The sequence below is a fragment of the Cinclus cinclus genome, chromosome 9, assembly GCF_963662255.1.
Source record: "Cinclus cinclus chromosome 9, bCinCin1.1, whole genome shotgun sequence".
Lineage (NCBI taxonomy): Eukaryota > Metazoa > Chordata > Aves > Passeriformes > Cinclidae > Cinclus > Cinclus cinclus.
In genome coordinates this window covers 20,379,669-20,401,927 of record NC_085054.1, presented here as the reverse complement: position 1 = coordinate 20,401,927, position 22,259 = coordinate 20,379,669, and the positions used below count along the sequence as shown (strand labels likewise).

At 41.4% G+C, this 22,259-nt stretch overlaps 2 protein-coding genes across 2 annotated transcripts in view; one reads left to right on the top strand and one right to left on the bottom strand.

Moving 5' to 3' along the window:
- Positions 1 to 12,035, top strand: part of ESYT3 (extended synaptotagmin 3) — a 30,287-nt gene extending 18,252 nt beyond the window's left edge. The window contains exons 10-23 of the mRNA XM_062498605.1: positions 193 to 275; positions 677 to 725; positions 1,344 to 1,433; positions 2,295 to 2,357; positions 2,452 to 2,520; positions 3,743 to 3,808; positions 5,145 to 5,231; positions 6,074 to 6,223; positions 6,741 to 7,174; positions 8,231 to 8,320; positions 8,847 to 8,978; positions 10,363 to 10,468; positions 11,052 to 11,101; positions 11,999 to 12,035. Of these exons, the coding sequence (XP_062354589.1) occupies positions 193 to 275; positions 677 to 725; positions 1,344 to 1,433; positions 2,295 to 2,357; positions 2,452 to 2,520; positions 3,743 to 3,808; positions 5,145 to 5,231; positions 6,074 to 6,223; positions 6,741 to 7,174; positions 8,231 to 8,320; positions 8,847 to 8,978; positions 10,363 to 10,468; positions 11,052 to 11,101; positions 11,999 to 12,035 (1,506 nt within the window). The remainder of the gene's footprint in view (positions 1 to 192; positions 276 to 676; positions 726 to 1,343; positions 1,434 to 2,294; positions 2,358 to 2,451; positions 2,521 to 3,742; positions 3,809 to 5,144; positions 5,232 to 6,073; positions 6,224 to 6,740; positions 7,175 to 8,230; positions 8,321 to 8,846; positions 8,979 to 10,362; positions 10,469 to 11,051; positions 11,102 to 11,998) is intronic.
- Positions 12,036 to 13,291: 1,256 nt separating this feature from the next.
- Positions 13,292 to 22,259, bottom strand: LOC134047098 (centrosomal protein of 70 kDa-like). The gene is made up of 12 exons (XM_062498024.1): positions 22,237 to 22,259; positions 21,224 to 21,283; positions 20,457 to 20,586; positions 19,987 to 20,075; positions 19,581 to 19,655; positions 18,438 to 18,540; positions 17,644 to 17,814; positions 16,888 to 17,034; positions 16,208 to 16,376; positions 14,889 to 15,003; positions 13,861 to 13,940; positions 13,292 to 13,490 (listed from the first exon to the last, which is right to left on the bottom strand). The coding sequence occupies exons 1-12, from the start codon at positions 22,257 to 22,259 to the stop codon at positions 13,429 to 13,431; spliced, it is 1,224 nt and encodes a 407-aa protein (XP_062354008.1). The 3' UTR covers positions 13,292 to 13,428.

Below are 22,259 nucleotides of genomic sequence, written 5' to 3'. Positions count from 1 at the left end.
AAGCAAAGTGAATGTGGAATATTTTCACTTATAATCAATTGTATTTGTTATGTATTTAACCATAAGAAAGGACAGCGAATGTCCTTAATGTGTTGGACAGCTGTCAAGTGTCATGTTCTTGTCCACAGCCTGAGCCTGAATATGTATATGTGAATGCTTTTTATTTTTAATCAATACCTCTTTCTCCTCCAGTTTGTTGTTCATGAAGTGCCTGGTCAGGACTTAGAAGTGGATTTGTATGATGAAGATCCAGATAAAGATGACTTTATGGGCAGGTAAATTAGCAAGACCTTTGATCAGGGTCCAGTAGCCTCTGCTGTGGGATACCTGGATTATTCATACTGGAAATTTAATACTGTTGGAAGTGATTCCCTTTGCCCAGATATTGATACTGTGTCATTAGTTCCTAGTGCAACTAATGCTGAACAAGGTTACACTCCTGTAGGGAATCCTGGGAAACACTTAAAAGTGATAGTTACTTGAGATTTACTTCAAGTTTATTTTCATTTTGGAAATATTTCAAGGGGGAGAGTTCAGGAGTAAAAGCATGTTCCTGCACACATGGACACAGGTAATGTGGAGAAGTTTTTGTTTGGAACAGATTTGAGAGTGAGCTCTTTTGGTAGTTTATGCTGTATGCCTCAGTATATATTGAAATTTGCCTTTTGCCTTTCAGCTTGCTGATAGGCCTAGTGGATGTAATGAATGACAGAACTGTTGATGAGGTAAAGATCACCGCTTATTTCTAAATGTGGCTAGTGGTGTATGCCTACATGCACTCATTTGTGCTGCTCCTCTGCCACTGCAGTGTTTCTTTGTACTTAAAGATTCATTGCACACATGCAGTGTGGTATTTTCACAAAAAAATAATACCAAAGTAGCCATTACAATAACTTTTACGACCAGGCTGGTAACCCCAGAGAGCTCTGAGGTTACACTGAGCCAGCACTGGGATATCTTGCTGATACCTTGTGTATCAAATGTTTTGTACAAAGCTGCAGATAAAGTTTGGTGAAGCAGCCTGTTGTCTGAGGGGAGAAATGATCTGACCTTATGGTGGTTCATCCTGCAACCCAGCACTCTACAAACAATGCCAGGATGCCTGTCTTGTGCTGCTGCTGGTTGGAAATGCCCACATGCTTTGCCTGTTTATGGGTGTCTTATTTTAGTTTTCTTCTGCCTTGTACCCAAGTAGATGCTACAGTCTAAGTGTCAAAAATGCAAGATAAGGCATTCGGAGTAAAATTCATGTTGCCTGTTGTGTGTAAGTCTCAGAGTCTGCAATACATATATGAAAGCTACTGTGCCTCTCAGTTCTCAAGTTGTTGTTTATCTCCATGTAGTGGTTTCCCTTAAGTAAGACGACAAGCGGACACTTGCATTTAAAACTGGAGTGGCTTTCACTAGTAAATGACCAAGAAAAGCTACATGAGGTGAGTGTATTTGCTCAGAGGATTCAGGTACTCTGATCCCTGTCCAGTCATCAACAAAGGAGTGTGTAAAATTAGAAACCTCAGGCAAACTCAGGGGAGTTTATTTTTGTCTGGCAAAGTGTTTATGTGATTCCCTCCCTGCCACTCCTGCAGAGGAAGGGCATTTGCTTGCTCCAGGTCTCTTGGTAATTCAGGAGTAGCTGAAATCTGGCAGCTCTTTTTGCTTGAATTAGCAAACCTTTTTTGGACTCACTACCAAGTGGCCTCTCAGGGGTTCTTTTCTTTCACATTTGGTCTCCTCCCTCTTCATCTAGGATTTGCGTAGGATCCTGGACCACTGAAATAATCTGTACTAGTCATAGGCAAATACCCAGCACTGGTGCTTGGTAGGGCTGTGTTTCCAAATGGTGTATTGTTTGTCCAGCAGAATTGCTTGGATGAAGCTCATCTCTCAAAGAGGCTATTTCTTCATAACCAAGCAAAACCATTTAAGTTTCAATGAAGTGAATAAAATTGTTCCTAGGCTTCGTTTTGCTGACACTGGATTCATGTTGATGTATGTGGTTGAACATGTTTTTAGGTGTCTTGCTGCACTGGAGAACCCAACCAGTTCTGCACTGAGAGACTGACAAACATTACAGGCAATGAATTGAAAAGAGTTACACATCTTACTGGTCTGCTTACAACTGTCATGCTGTGTTGAGTTGGGCTCCTCTCAATTGCAAGTTTTAGGAGAAAGGCAGAGAACTGCTTAGCTTTCAGAAGCTGTCCTTGGGATTTTGCTATGTGTTGCATTGTCCTTGGTGGGTGACCATGACTACTTTGTGTTTTGGTTTGTTTTATCTTTCCCTGCCTTTGCAGGATAAGAAGGGTCTGTCTACAGCAATTCTGATTGTCTACTTGGACAGTGCCTTCAACCTTCCCGTGAGTACAAATCCCACATGGCAGCCTTCACTCCTAACCTCCTATTTTTGAAGACAACAAATTAATTGCTTTAAATACTCTTTCACTAATTCAGAAAAACCACTTTGAGTATTCGAATGGTGAATGCGGAGCAAAGAAGATCAAAAATAATAAGTACCTCAAGGTAAAATCTGTATTCTTCTCCCATGCTTGCAAAACAATGTTCTGGATAATGTGGTATCATAGGAACTGAAACTGGCGGTGGTTAAAAAGAAATAATCTGTCAGAATCTAAGTGAGCAGGGGTTCAAAATAGCGATTGAAAGCCCACCCCAGTGAAAGTCTAGGAGGCCAAGGTAGGAATGCAACACGGAAAACTTTGATTGTGTGTATGGTTGTCTTTCCTCCTTACACAAAAGAGAGCCTCCAGACATCAGACTAAGTGATAATATCCTTGCTGCTACTGCTGCTGCTCTTTCTTCTGAGCTGTTCCAGCTTGACATTGAGCTGGGAGGAATACGCTCATTTGTGTTGACTGAAACTTGACCACCAGATTCTTCCCCCCTTGGCTTTAGAAGGAGTCAGAGGCCTCTCTGTCATTCATACCTTCTCTCTCATAGCTGCTGTTTACTTTTCCCCCCAAATACTGCATTTTGCTACTGTGATGTAAATGGCAGGTATAGGGAAGAATGTCTTTCTCCTTTCTTGGACAGGCTACTCATAAGTACAGCTCTGAGCTATGTAGAAAGCTTCCTATTTTCTCCAAGTTGCACCTCTCCTAAATACCATTTTTACAATTTAGATGTGTTACAAGCAGTGTGATACACATCACATTTATTTATTTTATTTACTTTATTCTGGATCTCACTGCATGTACTTTGTATGTAGTGTTGTGCCAAGACCAGATCCTCATCCTTAACTTCTATAGCATTAATGCAAAGAGGTGCAAGAGGTTCAGTATTGTTGCTTCCAGACAGAAATTGTTATATGATGCCAAAGACTCACTTCCAGCTGCTTTGGAGCAAGTCCTGAGCCTTGGAAACCAATTCTGAGAGTCTTGGTTCAGTCAGGAAAGACCAAGATTTCCCACTGAGCCTTCAGCTCTCCTCTCTGTTTCCTCTCAGCTTCTGACAAATTTTTAACTGCTCACCTGTTAAAACATAAACACGTAAAACTTTGGCTTAAATGTGTACTTTTGATAGTGGAGGGTTAGACTGTGCTGTATTATGGCTGGAGGCTTTCCTTTGTGCTACACTCCTCAGATGTCCCACATCCAGAAAATCCTGTCAGCTTTCCAGCAAATTGCTTCAAGTAATAGTGGTTTGATGTTGCTTCCTGAAAACTATAAATTTCTTAATGTTTTTTCTGCCTTTTTTTTTTTTTTTGCTTCCTTATATTAAATGACAGAAGATGGAACGAGAACCTTCCTCCTTTGTCCTGCTCACAGTTGGGAACAAGACTCAGAAGAGTAAGGTGAGGTTGTTTAATTCTTCTGCTTTCATTAGATACTTTCCATCTTATTGGTGACTGTCTCCAAGAGTCCCCTAGGAAGGGAAGGACTTCTTGTGAAGCTGATGTGAAGAACTGTAGTTGTAGTGATAGCTGTAGAGCCTGGGAGTGGAACCAGTGTGTCACTGAGTTATGGTGGTGGACGGTGTCTGATCAGCTGCTGTACACATGTTGTTCCATGCCTGTGTCCAGAAACCATGTTAGCCCAGACATTCTAGTTCTGTAAATCTCCAATCCAGCTCATGATTTCTCAGAGCAGGATGTCATTTGCATCAAACTGGTCTTTATTCCTTCCTCAGTCTTTCCTGGCTCCTGTGTATCATAGTTTTACTGTTTTGTTTTGTGGGTTTTTTGTGTTTTGTTTTGTTTCGTTTTGTTTTTAAACCCAGACAAGATGGATCTGCATCTCCTCCACTTCACTTTCAGTTCCTTTTTCATTATTTAGAAATTACTTCTGCCCCATGAGTATGAGCAACAGTTGAGCTCTGCTCTCCCAGTATCTGACACGTTCACTGTCCTGCATCTGGATGTGCCCTTTTTTCTTTTAGACTCCCAGCAAATAGGAATGAATCCTGTTGGCTACACATGAGCATACAGAACTGGCATCCATTTTCCTTTGTTTCTTCCACCTGCTCCACCCAGAAATGGAGTTCTGCTTGCATTTTTACCTTTTGTGGTTTTACCTTTCCCTACCACATCACCTGCCTGTCCTAAGTTAGGTCAGGCTTCCAGGCTTTCCCTGCTCCTTTTCACTTGCTGCCAGCACTCATGGCCTGGCAGGGATAGCTGGTTTACAGAGCAGCCACAGCTCCCCTGGGTGCTTTCCATGCTCTTTCATCTTTGAAGTGGATGGTGCTGAAGCTGTGCCCTCCTACTCTTCCCATTAGTCCTACACCCCTGAAACTCCCCCTCCAGCTTTCTTGCCCTTCCCTGTCAGCTCACTGCAGCTTTAGGAGCTGGCTCAGAGTGCTGCAGGCTGGAAGCAGCACTCTGGCTCTCCCTGGGTGGGAAGGTGGGAGGGAGGGAGCGGTGCTTTGCTGCAGGTGAGGCAGGCTGTTGGTCCAGGCAGCGCTGGTGGGGCCAACTGCAGCTCACCAGACTTGTTCTTTGGCATTTCCACGCCCCAAACAACTTGTTCTGGTTCTGTCAGAGATTTTGCTTCCATATGCTTCTGACCTGGAATTTCCACTCTCTCTATACACTTGTAGCATCAGTGAGGGTCACCATGGCCATCTCTGGTGATCAGTGTAATGGATTCTTTGCTTCTCAGAGACTAAGCTAATGTATGTTCTTGTTGCAGACCTGCAATTTCAGCAAAGATCCCAAGTGGGGCCAAGCTTTCACCTTCTTTGTCCACAGTGCTCATTCCCAGTCACTCCACATTGAGGTGAGAGAAAAGCCTTTTCTTTGAAGACCAACTGCACATCTGTAGGAAGAAACCTATTCTGTGGAGCTCAGTGCTGTTTGTTTCTGTGTGGGATTGTCACATACTCGGTTCCCCCAACTAAAGGTGGAAGAAGCATATGTTGCACAGACAATTCTTTATTAGGTGGTGATGGCTATATCTCTGTTTTTTGGTACCTATCTTTGTTCTAGCATTATGTAATGTGCAGTATCTTAGTTCAAAATGTGGGATGTTCCTGGCTGCAAAGGACATTTCATACAGGCCTGTGTGTAGTAAAGACATAAATATTTTGCTGTCAGAAACTTGCAGCCTTCATGATTCTCAACCAGAGCCCTGCCTCTTCACCTCTGTGTTCTGGCTCATTAAGTAACCCTGTCTCTCATTAGTAGCATTGCAGCCACAGCCAGTTCTGTGGCTGGTCACTTGGATGCAGAAAGGAATTGAACTTGGAAGGTCTATTGAGGTTAAATAGGCTAAACAAGCTATTACCTAAAATACAGCTGAAGATTTAGACCAGTTGCCATCTCAGGTGCTTGGGACATTGTCCCCAAAGCAAGTAAGGAAAATCAAGTAAGTCTCAGGACATGTTTCTTTTGCTAAAGCAGTTCTTTCTCTGCATAGTTAGAGATGGGATTTTTGTTCCAAACGTGTACTAACTTGTTACACTCCTGAAATAATGGCATCACCCATTTGGATGTAACCATACTGAAGTAAATAAGCAAATTTTGGTTTCTGTCTGAAATACCTTCTTGCTTTGCTGTTCCCAGTGATATGCTTCCCAGTTTTCCGGCTAATAAAACCTATTGTTTTCTTCTGTCCTCCAGATAAAAGACAAGGAGCGGGATAGTGCCCTGGGAACTTCAGTGGTATGTCTCTCCCACTTACTTAAGGACCCAAACATGACTCTGGATCAGAGATTCCAGCTGGACCATTCCAGTTCAGACAGCTTCATTAAGATGAAACTTGTATTGCGGGTAAGTTGTTATTTCCCATAGTCACTCTGTTTCCCCTGCAGAAGCATCCAGTTGTAACCAGGCAAAAGAGATGAAAGGTGGGTGTGGAGAAAGGCAGCTTTGCTTCACAGCTGAGTAGAAAGTAGAAGTGTGAAAAGGTATTTAAGTGAAATTGGGAGTGTATAGTGGAGTTGAGAGGTATCCCTGAGGCTTCCTAAAACTTAGTGCAGTGTCATGGCTAAAAATTTTCTCACAACAATAGAGTTGGACTGAGAAAATCTAAGCTGGGGAAATCAGCACTGATGCATAGGAGTTGTTTCCTCATCATGCTCTGGATCAGTGTTTATACACTGCTGGGTACAAACACAGTAGGACAAGAGGAGAGAACACCACAGTGAATCCCAGGGGCTTCTTTCATCTCTAATGGCAGATTGCTGCTGTTACAGTTTTGTGGTGAAATTTCCTTCTGGGTGGTAATGCTGGCATTCACCCCAGTGCTATGGGAGCAGCACTCACTGTCTTCCCTTGTGATTTTTAGGCACTGAATGTTGAAGAACCTGATCCACAAAGAGTCAAGGCTGGTGTCAATGCCTCGAAGCCAGGTCCTGTGCATGCCACAGAGAAGGCTGGAAACCAGCAGAAGTTTGCTTCTCCACAAGTCTCAAAAGTACCTCCCATGAGCAAAGACTCTGCAGCACTTGAATCTCTGCCAAAAAAAGACAATGGAGAAGACCTGGACATTAAAGACAGTTCAGGAGCCCCTGTACCAAGTGAAACTGTATCTGGCCTTAATGAAGCAGAGGGCAAGCAGAATGCAGAGCATGGCCCACCGTCAGCGTTGCCCCGCGGAGCAGTGGCTGTGCCCACACTGCCTGTCCTGCAGGAAATGAGGGTGGCACCCAGTGTCACTTCACTGGGGTCCCTGCCTTCTTCCTGCTTTGAATTAAGTAGCAGCAACCTAGACATTCATAAGTAGGTGTTTTTCCAGCTGAATTGTTCTTCTCTTGGGAAAGTGTAGGTGTTGCACAGAGGTGAATTCAAGGCTGTGAAGTCATTTGGGGTCTTGGGTCTCAAGTCACCTTACAAAGAATTGACCTAAGTATTCCAGTCAACAGCAAAGTAAATTACAGGGCACTGACAGAGCAGGTGTAAAGAAAAAGCATTTACTATATGGCTCTCCTAGGAGTCCTGCATGTGTTGCCTTTATATTGTTGAAGAGCTTCTCAACACTGATTTAGCAGCAGGATATTGGGAGTCTGAACCTCCCACTTCTGTAATAACTTAAGCACTTGATAGGCACCTCTGGCTGCCTAAAGCTCTGAATTTGTTTATCCAACACATTTTAAGACTGATAACGTTGTGAAGAAAGCTTTTGTGGATAAGTGTGCTTGTGTGTGTTCTTCCCGCAGTGCTCAGAATGAGGCTGCTCTGTCAGGTAGGATGGAGAGAAGGATTTGTCCCTCCTGGGGCACAAGAATGGAGCTTGTGGAATCCATAATGAACAGAGGTTACGAAGATCCACCTCACTGAAGAGAGCATCAGAGTAGTTACAAACTTGAACATCAAACTCAGGTCCAGCTGCAGTTTGGTGAATTGGTGACTGGTGAATTCTCTAGCTCTTAACAGGGCTTAATTTATAAACTATTTTTAAACTATTTTAAACAATGTTTTGGATTTTAAGTCACTTTAATAACATGCAGAATGAAATGTGAAAAAGCTTCCATTTTGCATATACAGACATTCCTGAGGGAATGTGTAACACACTGATCTGCACTTTGCTGCTCCATCTACAGTGGGCCATGTAGGGGCTTTTTTGTCATTTTGTGTTGTGGGACTGAAATCAGATACCTGCAAAGAAGGCAGGGACAGGGCTTCTGTGGAATCTCTGTGGCCCAGCTGCTTCCTAGACAGCAAACCTTAGGATGCCAGGAAGAAGAATGGTGCCCTGAAAGCTGGTTTTTAGTCTGCCTGTGGGCTGTTCAATGGCTGTATTTAAAATAAAAGTCTTGCCTGTGCAATGTCTTGCAGTGGGACTGAGATGCCTCTGGGGGAGATCCAGCTGACGGTGCGTTACGCTTCCATTCGGCAAAGCCTCGTCGTGCTGGTCAACGGCTGCAGGTAATGCTCGTGATGGCTCACAGAGAGAAGAACTCTCTGAGCTGTGTCAGTCATCCAGCAAAGCTGGAGCAGAGCCACGTGCAGCAGGAGATGCCTTAGCACTGGCTGGCTTCCAACTGTGCAGCCTTTCTGTGCCCAGCTCTGGTCAGTGCCAGCAGCAGGTCAGGGAGAGAACCCAGCGAGTTGTGCTCACTGTAGTAGAGATACTTCAGCTGTCATCCAGCCAAAATTTCCTCTGAACAGTATTGACAACTGGTGTGTGTCTTGGGGTGTTGGGATAGGCATCGTGACAAGGATGATACCTATGACTGAATATGTAATTGCTAATTTAGGAACCCCAGTGAGTGGCCACACCTTCAGGAGTAAAAATTTTAACACAACAGCCTTAAAGTTTTATTTGCTTATGTTCCAGCTCCTGAGATGAATGTTTTTGGCCTGTGAAGGTTTGGTCTGATGCCAAGAGAGCCAAGGTATTAAAACACACAGTGGGAGAACCTGCCTTGCTTGTCTGTATTTCTTTTAACAGAAACTTGGTGCCCTCTTCCAATCGTGGGGTCGATCCATATGTTCGTATATACCTGCTTCCAGACAGAAGATGGACAAGCAGGAAGAAGACTTCTGTTAAGAAAAAAACTCTGAACCCCCAATATGATGAGAAGTAAGAAAATGTGAATTATTATTATGGTTGGAATAGTTATGATACCTGTGTAATAACAGGGCTTCCTAAGATGTGCTGCTGTGGCTCCTAAGGACTCTTGTGTGAACATTTGCAACTTTTCTGAAACAAACAGCAGTTTGACTGATTTACAAGTACTTGGGGCTGGCCTTGCTCTGCCTGTGGTGTTGCAAGTCCCACAGAAGGATATCCCTTCCCTGTCTCCAGGCTGCATTTGCTTCTTTGCAAACTGACATTCTCCTACCGTGTTTAACTCCCTGTCACAGCAGAGGCAATCTGCCTATTCAGGTACTCCCAGAGCCTACTGCTCTGTTCACACTGCTTTGCCTGATGCTTATTCTGACTTCCTTCCAAAGGTCCAAGGCAGAAGTACAGAGCCTTTTGAGACTGGACCATCCAATGCTCCCACCTCTTTGCTAGCAGTGTCACAGCTCTGCCACTGAAATGGAATGTGTTTTGCATAAACCTCAACACAGTAATGCTTAGAAGTAGAGCTCTTTTGAGAGGTGGTTTTAATCCCATAATTAGAGGAAGGTGCACATGATAATATGTGAATATTAGGTGATCCTAGGTGGCTTATATTTTCCCTGTGTTGTGTCCTTTCTGTGTAAGCAGAAATGCAGAAAAGATTTTAAAATATTCCTTCTTAACATTCAAAACACCAAAGCTGAGGAATTTGCTTTTGTCTATTCTTAAATAACTGCACTGATTTAGTGCCATCCCAGCAGCTGGGAACAGCATCTCCTTTACCTCATCCTCAGTACTGACGTATCCTGTACATCCTCAATTAAGGATAATGCTTAGCTTCAAAACATGTTACCTGTTTCACAGCTCTGACTTGAGGAAAAGCTATTCAGGTGGGCAGAACTGGAGTGATTTAGCTTGGACAAAACTCACTTGACATTAGCCATGTGTGCCAGAGGCTTGAGTCAGAGCCATTAAGAATTTAATTGCCACAGGTTTCAGCCTTTGTCTGTTCTTGGTGTGATGCAAGGCTGCTCTGTAAACTTGGGGGGTTGGCTCATGACTACTTCCTCTTGAGTAATGAACATCGCGTGGAAAACACACTGATCTTCCATGGAGGGGAGAAAATAATGTAACATGGCATTTCGTCATGGATGCATGTTTCCCTCCTTCCCCCTGGCATGGTGGACAGTCTGAACAGTGTTGTCATCTTTCATGAGGCCTGGAACAGGTTTCCTGCAATGTGAATAAAACTTCACTCTAGAACTGCCTTTTCCGTATGTTCCTTCCCTGTTAAAGCCCTGGCTAATGATGCTATACTCTGTCACTATATTCTGCCCACTGGTGCTCTCAGGATTTTAGTTTTTGCCTTAAGTCTCTTCTTTTTAAACTTTATTTCAAGGTTTGAATTTTTTGAATCTTTGGAAAATGTCAAGAAAAGGACACTGGACATTGCAGTGAAAAACAGCAGACCGTTCATTTCACAGGAGAGGAAGGAGCTGGGGAAAGTAAGTTTAAAGAATCTCCACTACGTACATAACAGAGCTGAACACTGGGCGGTTCCTGGAATCATGAACTGTAGCTCCTGATGTGTAACTGATTCTCAGTAATAGGACTGGCAATCTGGAAACAACTTCTTTTTTGCCAGATTTTCATCTAAAATGAGGCTGTATCCTTGTGGAAGCTGGTTTTATGTCAGAAAGGTGCTCCTGAAGTAAGCTCTGGTTCCTGGGCCCTGGTGCTGCCCGTGTGGAATGGCTCTAAGAGCACAAACACGGAGCTGAGAAAGGCCTGGGACTAAACCCCACCATTTGCCAACAGTGCTTTGAGCTTTCTGTGAACAATTTTGATTCTGTGAAAAATAAACTGCAGTGGCTTCTTCTATGACAGGTAAATTTCCAAGTAATGCTATAGGAAACCGAGCTGGTCCATGCCTGCACCACCCTGGGTGTATGGGAAGCTCCATTTTTCCTGAAGCCTGAGCTGCAGCCCCACAGCTGGAAAGTGGGTCTGACTTGGGAGGAGTGGTAGTTCAGCTAATCAATTTGTATGCTGAATAACCTACAAACAAATAAAATTTGCTTTTTAAAGGTGCGCATTGACTTGTCCCAGGAGGATTTAATAAAAGGTTTTGCACAATGGTAAGTACTCATCTCCATACTTCCAAACCCTGCCCATTGCTTTGCTGGGAGCTTGCCTGACTGCTGTGGGAATGAGTGCTGGTAACTGGGCTGTGTTTGGGTGAGCAAGAAGAATATTTGACCTGCAAAGGCAGGACTAACTTGAGCTAATCTGGTAGTTCTATCTAAATTGTGTGTTAATCCACTGGCTGTGCAGTGCCTGCCCTGTGAGAACAGCTTTAATGAGATGCCTGTGTCAATTATAGTCTTCAGCATATTTCAAGTTGCCATAAAAGCCACAGGGGCACATAAGCAAAATAATTTTGTTTATTAAAGTAACCTTGCAACAAATTTTAACTTGAATAAAGATCTCGGCTAAATACCCTGATCAGCAATATATATGTATGATAAAACTTTAATTACAAAGCATTTATAGAAACTATTATAATAAGCCACTTAAGAGTTTTGCCTGTACGTTCATTGTGGTTCTGAGTTTTGTATGTTCCTGGTCTGAGGCAGAACAGAGAACCAGGCTTGGGTGGTTTTTTTCACTTCTGTGTCTTTAGTTAATGGCAGGAGTTCTTCCTTCTTTCTCCTTCAGTGGAGCCCAAGGAATGTAGTGTGGGTAGTCCAGGAGCTTGCCATCTGCACAGGCAGTGAGCCAATATTCCAATAGGAAAACCACACTTCCCTGGCCAGCTTGTGTGTGTGTCTCAGGGCAGCTATGGGAAGAGGAAAAAGGACACACCCAAAGTTCCTGGTGAAGAGCTGAAGTTTGAGGCCATCGCTGGAGCCTCCTTTGCTGTGCTGCATGTCAAGCACAAGCACTAAAGCAGCCCAAGTTCTCTCTACTGTGCCAGTTAAAATTTTTAAGAAAGTTTTCAACTACTGTAATTATTTATTGTGTCTGGCTTGCAGGTACGAGCTGACAAGGAGCAGACGCAAGAAAATCTGATCTCTTCTCATGTACATAAGTTACTAATTTTCAACTTTATATGAATGTATTATCTCTTGTAATTAATGTGTTTTGCACAGTCATTGCAAATTTGAAGCAGGCTCCAGCTCAGGACATGCAAATTTAATGATCCTATTCGGGGATTAGTTCTCACTGAAGTTAAACATATTTCCCCCCACATAGGGAATAATTTGTCCTTAAAGAATAAGTCCTTTATTTTTGCTATTTCTGGCAAATCCCCCCTCAAAGGACCTTTAAGTGTGAAACCTCTCTTAAAGAAGGGTTGTACCTGGGAAGATTTTAGACTGTCAGCCAAGTACCATTGCTTTGCTTGGCAGCCTGATGGCCCTAGGAACTTGTTCATGTTGTTTTAACATGGAAATGGTGTACTTTTAAAAGAATACATTTTGAGACAGTATTCTTCAGCTGTAGGGCTACAGAACCTGTTAAAAGAGAAACACTTTAACAGCTATTTTTTTTTTTTTTGAGAAACTAAGAAGTTGGTAGCCCACTGTTCAGAAGTACCTTAGCAGACTGTGGCTGCAGGTATGTAAATAATAAGCTTCCAAAAACAGGGACATAAATTTACCAAGATGTCATTAAGGTTTTAGTTTGTGATGCCTTAACTGGTTTTGTCCTTTGTTGCAGTACATTTTAAAAATCTTGTAAACCTGCATTCTGACTAAGGAACAGCAAAGTTTTGTAAACTAAGCCTTAATAATATTGAGGCAAAATATTTTTGGAAGCTTGGTGTACTTGTTTCTGCACAATAAACTTCTAATTGTCTTGCATAAGAGACTTGATCTATTCCTTTCTAAAACTGACTTTTGAAATACAATGCTGGTAACTTCAAACCATCACCTGAAGCAAATTTCAAGAATTTTTGGCTAGATTACATTAATCCAGTCTGACTCAGTCCATAATCGGAGAGAATACTCACTGACTAAAAATGTGTTCCCATCTCAAAGGATCTGGAAATGTAAACAACAATTTAAAAGAGGCTCTACAGAAAACCAAGGTTGAGCATTTGTGTAAGTGTGATGGCTGTGGCAGTAAGGGCATCTTTACCTCATACTTACTATGTCAGCAACATTGAAAATGGTCAGTGGTTAGAGTTTGCCTTGGTGGTGTGCTGGGTTGTTTCCTGGACTGATACAGAGTATATTGGTTCTCTCTCTAGCACTGAGTAGACCATTTGATAGCAGTTAAAGATATTCTTAAATTGACCAAGAATTAAAAAAAAAATAAAATTAAAATGCAGTATCTTTTATTTATGTTAAAAAATCTGGAATTGCTTGGGATAACAGTGCTTGGAGGTAGCTGCAATGTCATGTGCATCAACAGATACATTCACAGGTAAGAGAAATCTTGGTCAGGAAGAGCAGAGTCACCCCTAACCAGCTCCCCATTTCAGGTGTTGCACTGCAGGTAAAATATCATCCACATTACTGATCTCTGAAACAGAATGGAAAGCAAAAGGGTAAGGCTTATGAACCCACGACACCTTTGAGTTCAAACAAAATTCTAATTTAAACAGCTGTTGAATTAAATAAACTCATCAGACCTTTTAATGCTTTCAGAAAAAAATCAATTTGGCTTATAAATAATATGTTTAAGTAAATTCAACCCTATGTTCAATGAAAATAAAGTGCTTTGTTCACTTTCTGAGGGAAGGAGGAAAGAAGGAGAGTGAGGCAAAAGGCAGCACCTGCCCTCACATTCTCCTCCTGTTTTAGCACAGCAGAAGTAAACAAAACACTTGTTAACTGCTTAGAGTTCTGTGAGGAAGTATTGGCATTAAGATAATTACTGTTGCAAATATTACCTAGAAGACACAGCAAATCTTGAATGAGAGCTTGAAAGGGTGGAAAGAAGCACTCATGTTCTTCAAGCTTATTGATGATACTGGAATGAAAAGTGAGACTATCATGTAAGAGGTGCAAGGACATAGCACGTTCACCCTCTTGGCCGTTTTGTTGTTCTGTGCCATGACTTTGTGAAAATACTGCTACTTAGTACACAAAACCATGGACACCAGTGTTCTGGTCTCCAGTTTTGAACCCTGCAGCCAACAAGGATCACGAGGATCTCTCATTCACTACTCATGCTGTATACACATCCTTTCTTTCCCCCTCACATGGCACAAGGTAGTCTGGGACCTGAAACATTTGTCTGTGTATGCTAAATATACTGCCTGGGGGTGGCTGGTATAACTGCCTTGGAGGTGGAGCAAGAAATGCTTTGTAAGCAGCTGTTCTACAGTTAAAACTGAGAAATGAGTGCAGAAAGGTTGAGGGAGTGAGTATTGTTAACTCAGCATGTGGCAGACTTGCTGCCTGCTCCTATTTTAGTCTGTAAGGCACATGCTGAATGCAAGCCCTTAGGATCTGCTACCACCTAGATGTGGCTGTCATCTGTTGAACATATAACTGGATTTGTCCAGTTTCTGAAGTGTTTATAGACAGCCTGCGTCAAACCCTGCCTTAGCAACTAGAAGGCTTCAATATCACATCTGAGAGAGACTTGCATCACTTTCTCCTCCCCATCCAGTTGCAGGATTTGTCTCCTGATGAAACATGTATCCCATTAAGGCTTGTTTGATCACATTATCCATGCAAACCAGAGGGTGTTTCAGAACCTTCTGGCCTCAATTTTTACCTCTGTGAGCTTTATCCTTTTGATAGGATTCAAGATTTGTTTCAAGCAGGACAGCAGTAACTAAAACCTGCACTGTCACAGCTCACTGACTTTGTAGCAAATGATGAAAGTCTCTTTCAGCATCAATTTTTGCCAGCTCTTAATTACTGCATTTGATGTTTGAAAAATGGTCAGCAGTGGAACAGCCCCACATACCTGTGGATGTCTTGGGTGCCCAGAAGCCGCTGTACCTGCTCAGTCACGTTCTTATTAATGATGTCACACAGTTTCCCAACAGTATCCACTACCACAGTGGGTGGAGCTGAACTGTCTGTGGAAAAACAAACACCTCATGATCCTTGTAACACTAATAACAAGGAAGTGTTTTAGACACAGTTGAATTCTTGCAGGTGCACAGATGTTACTTGGTTTTCATAGATCTAGGCATACAGATTCCACATTCACAGGAAACAGAGTGCCCGTGGTCACAAATAACCAAATGTTAGCTAGGAATGGGGATTCTCTCACTAGTCCTTCAGTTGCCCAAAAAATTTTGGCAGACCTGTGTGTTCACAGCAGAAGGTGTACTAAAGTGCACCCTTACAATGTCATTGGAAATCAGCCAACTGAAATTATTATACAGAGAAGGGGTTATTCATTAGGTTCTTGTGACACAGCAGAGACACTATAGGGGCTAGGCCAATAAGGAACCTGCTTAACAAACATTTTGTTAATGCCCAGAACTTGTTTTGGTATTGAGTTTTAGCCTGTCTGTAGTGCTGTGACTGAAGGTAGCAGCCTCCTTGTCCTTTTCTCCTTCAATTGCACTACTAGGCTTGGACAAAGCAATCCTCTGAGCTGCAGTTATTAGAGGGAGGCAAGGTTCCCTCATCTCCCCCCTGCTGGCTGCAGGCAGGAACACTGCTTCCCTCCTTGAATAAGGCTCAGCAGCCCAGGAGGCTTGCTCTGGGGCTGGACATCCTACAGCCCAGCCCAACCTTTTCACCCGGGAGCAGCAGCAGCTGCTGTTCTACAGAAGTTCCCACCAGAAGGGAAATAACCAACTACACCTCTGAGTACTGTCAGTTTTTGACATTCAATAGCTTGTTTTGAAGTTTAGCAGCATAAGATTGACTCAATTACACTTGAAAGAATTACTGAGTAGAAATTTATATCCGAGGCTAAGTTATTTTCTTCCTTAAACTTGTTATCTTTCAAATAGAGGATAAACAATTATGAAGTCAGCTCACCAAAGAAAATGTTCTGTGGAAAGAATAAGAATTCCATTTTCCCTGTTACTCCCTTCTTCTGCCTCCCTGTTATTCCTCAACAACTGCTAAAGGCTTACAAATAATGGGGATTTGCTATCTGAACTGTAAATTTACAGGCATGTATTTTTATCTTCCCAGTGAAGGAAATACCTAGTTAATTCATTTCTCAATAGCTCAACATTATTTTCTATGAAGTAAGACAGCTTTTCACTTGTCTCCTTTCTTTGAAATGGTGTGAACAAGCAGCAGGTAGTAAGTCCTTACCTAGTTCCAGGAGCTCATGGAGATTCCTCATGGCATTGGTCATTTCCCCCAGCTTTGTGTAAACCTCATTCATTCGTGGATAAACACCACTCAGTGAATTCACATCAAACAACTTCTGGAAGTGAGAGACTATGGCAGACAGGGTTTGCAAGGACTGTGTCTGGCTGTCCTGGAGCAAGCAGGAAGAACTCATCAATGATACTGCTTAATAAGGCAAGGGTGCTTTCAGCTGTGAAACATTCTTAAAACCAGTCTGGAGAACAGGTGTAACTTCCCTTATGAAATCTCAGAGTTTCAAATATTTTTAAATCTGAAGACATAGTTTCAGTAGTTTTCAGGAGTAAACACACACCAAACCCAAAATACTCCTTTGAAAGCTTTCTTCTCTGATGCTGAGAGAAGCATTCATGTATTCTCAGCCCTGAGAGACAGAACAGGATAATTCCTGAGACTACAGACCAATGCAAATTCACTGCTGGTCAAGTGCCTTTAATTAAAGCATTCTTCCACAAGGTGAATTTATCCATTATGTTAAAACAATCATTGACTATTGAATGTCTTCAAACAGGTATTTCTTAAATGCTGCAAGGCTTTCAAATGCACTGATCTAATCACTGTGTGAAGAATGCATTTAAGAATTCCATAGTAAGTTGTGATCATAAATTTCTGGCAAAAATTACCTTTTCCTTGTGTTCTAATTCTTCCAAAATTGCATCTACTATCAACTGGAGGTCTTCAACTCGTATGGATTCTCTGTTTTCCAGTGGATCTTTAGTGTTCCAAGGCAGCAATTCCAGAGACAGTTTTCTCAAGGACCTATGCAAATCCTTTTGAAAGAAATGAGGGGACCCAACTTATTTTAGAAACTGCTTAAAGTTGTTTTCATTATAGAAACAGGCATTTTTCTGTTTCTCATATGCAGTAACATTCCAGCACTGGAGAAGTTAAGGTTTTAATTTTTATGAATTTAAGGACGGTCTTGCTGGCATTCTTTGATTTGAAAAGAACAGAGTAAAAAAAATATTATATTTGCTATGTATTACAGTTTCAGTGAAATAGGAAGTACTGGTCACAAAGAGTTTGGCTTTAAACAAAACTATTTCACTTGCATTTGGATCAAAAAGTCACTGTTCTGTTCTGGCCAGACAAAAGGAAGGAAGAGAATGCATCATCATTAATGTGTGAAGTCCAGACTCTAAAGTTTAAGTTTCTTTTCACGGACTCAGTTAATAAAATGAAATAAAAGATTTACACAGACAAATCTCTCTGGTACATATTTCACATGGACAGCAGATTATTAGTACAATTTATCACCAAGTCAGGCAATAATAAAAGCTGCACACAAAAACCCCCACAACTACACAGAGGGAGGGAAGGAGGAGTGGAGAGCAGATGAAAGGAAGACCAAGAAGCAGAGCACAACAACGTGTTGTTACCTTTAGGGCTATGAGCTGATCTGCCCACATTTCTATAGTGAGTGGAAGGTGCTCAAATCCACATCCCTGTCCATTCTCTTTCATGTAATTTTGCACTGGCCCTTTGCTGGGCCAGAATATTAATGGAGGAGCTCTTGGGCTTTGCAAAATAGAATCAATACGGGACAAAACCTTCAACAACAAATAACAAATGTTATTGCTTAAATATGTATGACATTTTGTAATAAAATCCCTCTCTATCACAGCCCTGATTGCCTAAAATTAAGTAATAAATAGCTCCAATATTACTATTGATGAATTTTACACATGCATTCAACATGGAATAGACTCAAAGATTGGAACATATACTAGCTAAAAGATATGTAAAAGTAATGCAAGTATATACTTCCCTTTGAGGGACAGTTGACATTCATCCACTGCAAGGCATTGTAATTTCCACAGTTTACATTTTGCTAAGTTTTATTATATTTAGGCTTTTTAATTAAAAGAAAAATAAAGGCCACTATCCCCCAAGATCTTGAACAAATACCCTGTCCTGAACAGGCTTCAGCTAAATCATATTTACCAGCCTAGTGTCTGCTGTCTTGCTGTGTTTTCAAGTAGTTTACACTGAGATAGAACAACAACCTGCCTACACCGACTGCCAAATCCAGAACATGATTCATCCTGCATAGAGGATTTGATAGGTCTTAGCCTCAGACCAGCATGCTCCAGTTGACACAGCTAAACAGAACAAGAATAATATTTCATTGTAACACTGCTAGAAACATGCAGAACAGATATAATTTGGGTACCTGCAAGTATTGCTGGCAAGCTGCCTGCAGCTGATCCACTCCTGCAATTTTCCCAGAGTCTTTCTTTTCTTCTTTTTTTTCTCCAGTCCTGCTCCCTGAAAATCTCCAGAAAAATACACACAGTGAGTCACACAAGCAGCCTTAGCAGGAGATGCTACCTTTTAACCTGATGGAAGAGACAGGTGTGAAGCACTTATACATACAAAGTAAATATCCATGTTATGATGCTGGCCAATAGAATTCCATCAGACCCAAGTAGCATAGACTGACGACACAATACCTAATGCAAATATCATTAATTTATCTCGAGTCTCCAGGCTGAGGCTAAGTCAGACTGCTTGCTGATTTAGAAGGGACACCACCAGCTTTTCTGTTGCCAGAGTTCTACTATGGCTGAAGACTTAAAATACAGAATTTTACTCTAAATGCTCAAATTCCAAAGTCAGTTGTTACCCACTTCTGCTGGAACATCTTTCCTGGTTTATTATACAAAGCTCACTACTACTCTTCATCTAAATGATACCTACTGTATGAGAGAATAGGCCATTTAAATATACACATGTATATTTATTTTAAAGTTTAAGTGATGTCTTTTTCAGGCTAGAAAAAATTTACAATTCAGTATACACATGGACAAATGACTAAATGAAATTACAGATAAAAAACACTTGGTTAGTACTGGGTCTGTTCTATCTTCCATGTATTTTCTTAGCAATATTTCAGAAAAAAAATTTCTAAGAATAATACAGACATAACTTCAGTAGCTGCAACATTCTGCCAACTCACACTTTCACATTCATAATCCACAATGAAACCAGTAGCTTCTTTTAGAGCTTATGGAAACAGCAAACACCATGGATGGCCCTGTACATATTGCCAGCAAAAGAACTCAAATCAAATCCAGAAAGACAAAATGAAATAAAAAACCCCCACACTGCTGTGCTCCCATTTGGAGACCCTGCCATCTTTTCAGAAATAAGGAGTGCTTTAGAGGTCCAACAGCACTTGCTGCCCATAACCAGGCTCCAAAGAATGCTGATAAAGCACATGCTCTATAACCTACCTACTCTCTACACTACAGGTTGCAGAGTAACTTTGCCTTCAAAAGTCCACAGGATTCATGAAAGTCCCTGATATACTTACTGGCTAGTTTTCTTTAAAGTTTTCTGTAGTTTCTTCACTTGGTGCTTGTAAAATTTTAATTCCTGTGCAGTTGGCCTGTTAGAAAGAAAAAGTACCATGTTACGTGTCTTGTCATTGGAAGGTATCTATACAATTCATTAAAGCAAAAAAATAAGAAAGCTTTGCCAGTGACAAACATCATTCTGGAAATGGAATTCTGCTACATTTCTACATTACAACAGGCAATAAAGAGCAAACTAACCATTAGCAGCCATTATTAACAGCGTAGGGAGAAGAGTGTGGCTGTTGCTGCCGTATCTCATTTCTCTGATCACAGATTTACACTTCACTTTTACAGCTGCTGGTGCTTTGTAAAGTCAAGTCTACTGAAATGGCATTACAAAGGGTGATACTTATCCTTTCTCACCTTATTTCCAAATCTTTTTTGAGATTTATATTTTCAAGCAAAAGCTGTTCGTTCTTGGCTTTTGTTTCAGTGAGTTGCTTCTGGAAAGACTGCAACATAGACTGGGTTATTTCTTTTATTGCACTCATTTCATAATGAACAAGCTTCAACAATTTATGTACAATTTAAGAAGGGTTCCCAATTGGCTGGACAGCAAAACAGCATGGATGAGGAATCAGATGATCAAGACCAAGAGCCTGGTGCATTAGACCCCAGGTGGAGCACTGTGACTAAAGAGATCTATGGAATCCTCAACAGACTCACAACATTCTGCTGAATCTTTGTACAGGGAACTCTGCCCACAGAGGTTACAAGTTCAGAAGACATGACAAGAACAAGGCACAGAAATCAAACATGCTTATGTTTCTATGTTGCTCTTGAAGGGTTACCACTGAGAGATCTGCACTGACTTGTTCTTGGCACTTCCATACCGTGAGCAGTGCTTTGTAATTAGGAGTAGCATCTAGATTTAAGAACTCTTCATTGTTTTTTACTTCTCTCTGCACCTCGTCTTCATCTTTTTTATATTGCCTATTGGGAAAAATAAATTGGTTCAACTTACTGCAGTTCAATTAGCTTGAAAATTTAAGTTGGTTTAGTTAGCAGTTATGTATGATAACAATGTTTCCATAAACTACAAAGTAAATGGAATAGAAATTCTGCCCTAAGATCCACGCTCTAATTTCTGGGAAAGCTGTTTCATATGCTAATGAAGTGCACTTATCCAGAAGAGAAACTCCAGTACAAGCAAATCCCATTCCAGTTTTCTCAATAGTAATCTCAAGATATAAGAATATCTATCACAGTTATCTGTTTTTTGTTTTGTGCCATGCAGGCACTGGGATAGAGCTGAAAACCTTCAGTTTTCTGGAGATCAATCAGCTGAGCAACAACTAATGCAGTAATTCTGCCTGTGAACCACAGCAAACGAGAAAGGGAAGGGGGAAGAAAAAAAGAAAGACATAGTTCAAGTATCTGAACACCCCAAACTTCCTAACTGTCCTGGTATCCTGACTGAGAAGCTGCTTAGCCTGACTGCCAGTTATTCTTTGGAAAAATTTACCATTATAACACTTTGCTGTTTCTTACATGCTAGTGATACCTGGAGCACAGAATATTTACCACTGAAAGATTTAAGAACAGTAAGGGCTAAGAAAATTTTGAACAGTAGAACCACAAGGTATTCAGTGAGACCTACCTCAGCTCCTTTTTAATCTGACTAATTTGAGATTCATAATAATCAATTAGACAAAGGTACCTGAAGAAAGGAAAAATGTTAATTTTGAATTTCAGATATTCTCACAAAACTCATACTATGACCAACCCGGAGGAACAGGTCAGCTTACACAGCTGCACTGCACTTTGGAAGTGGCTACTTCAAACAGTGGAGTTTCTCTCATACTAGACAAACACAGTCACACTTTGCCAAAAATGGAAAAGTGGACACATTGAATCTGTATCAGTTTAGAAGTAGCAAAATATTCAAGAGGAGAAAAAAGTTAAATCTGCCCACCAGCCTCCTCATCTTATGCTTGTTGGTTACCCAGCAAGATTAACAGAGAGGTACAGTCAAAATAAAGTGTCTTGAGTACGCTGAGACTGCCTGGTTTGGAGAGACAGATAAGAGAGCACAGAGAATCAAATTCAGTGATCTTTCCTCTGATACAATGAGGACTCAAGGAAAAAGCTGAGCACAGACAATCCCTCTTAAAATCTTCCCAGGTAAACATTGCTAGCCAGGCCTAGAAAGCCAGGTGGTATCAGCACAACAAAGCAATGGCTTCCTGAGGCCTAGGAATTGTGACTGTATGACTGACAATATGTGACTGTAGCAGAGCTATGGAAATCATACTAGCAAGAGACACAGCCTTGTGATACTTTGGGAACTTACCCAAAAGTACTTGGAAGTTCACAGTAAGCCTGCAGTCAGCAGATGCAAACTTCACTTCCCAAAAGTGGAAAGGCTCTTTTCTGGGGAACTAAGGATGGTGATCGTTGGGGAGGTATGCTTATTTTTAACTTACATTTTTAAATGTTCGAGTCCAAGGATGAGATCATCCTAGCTGACACTGCAGCTGCAGAGCAGAGTGAATCATTCCCTTCCCTTTGCTGACATCTAGTGTGGGCAGTGGGTGGCAATTTTAAAGTTTCTGCCATGAATTTATCAGGCTTACAGTTTCACAAAAGAAAAATATCACTGCACTGAGGTACCTTCTCAAGAATTCATATTTCAT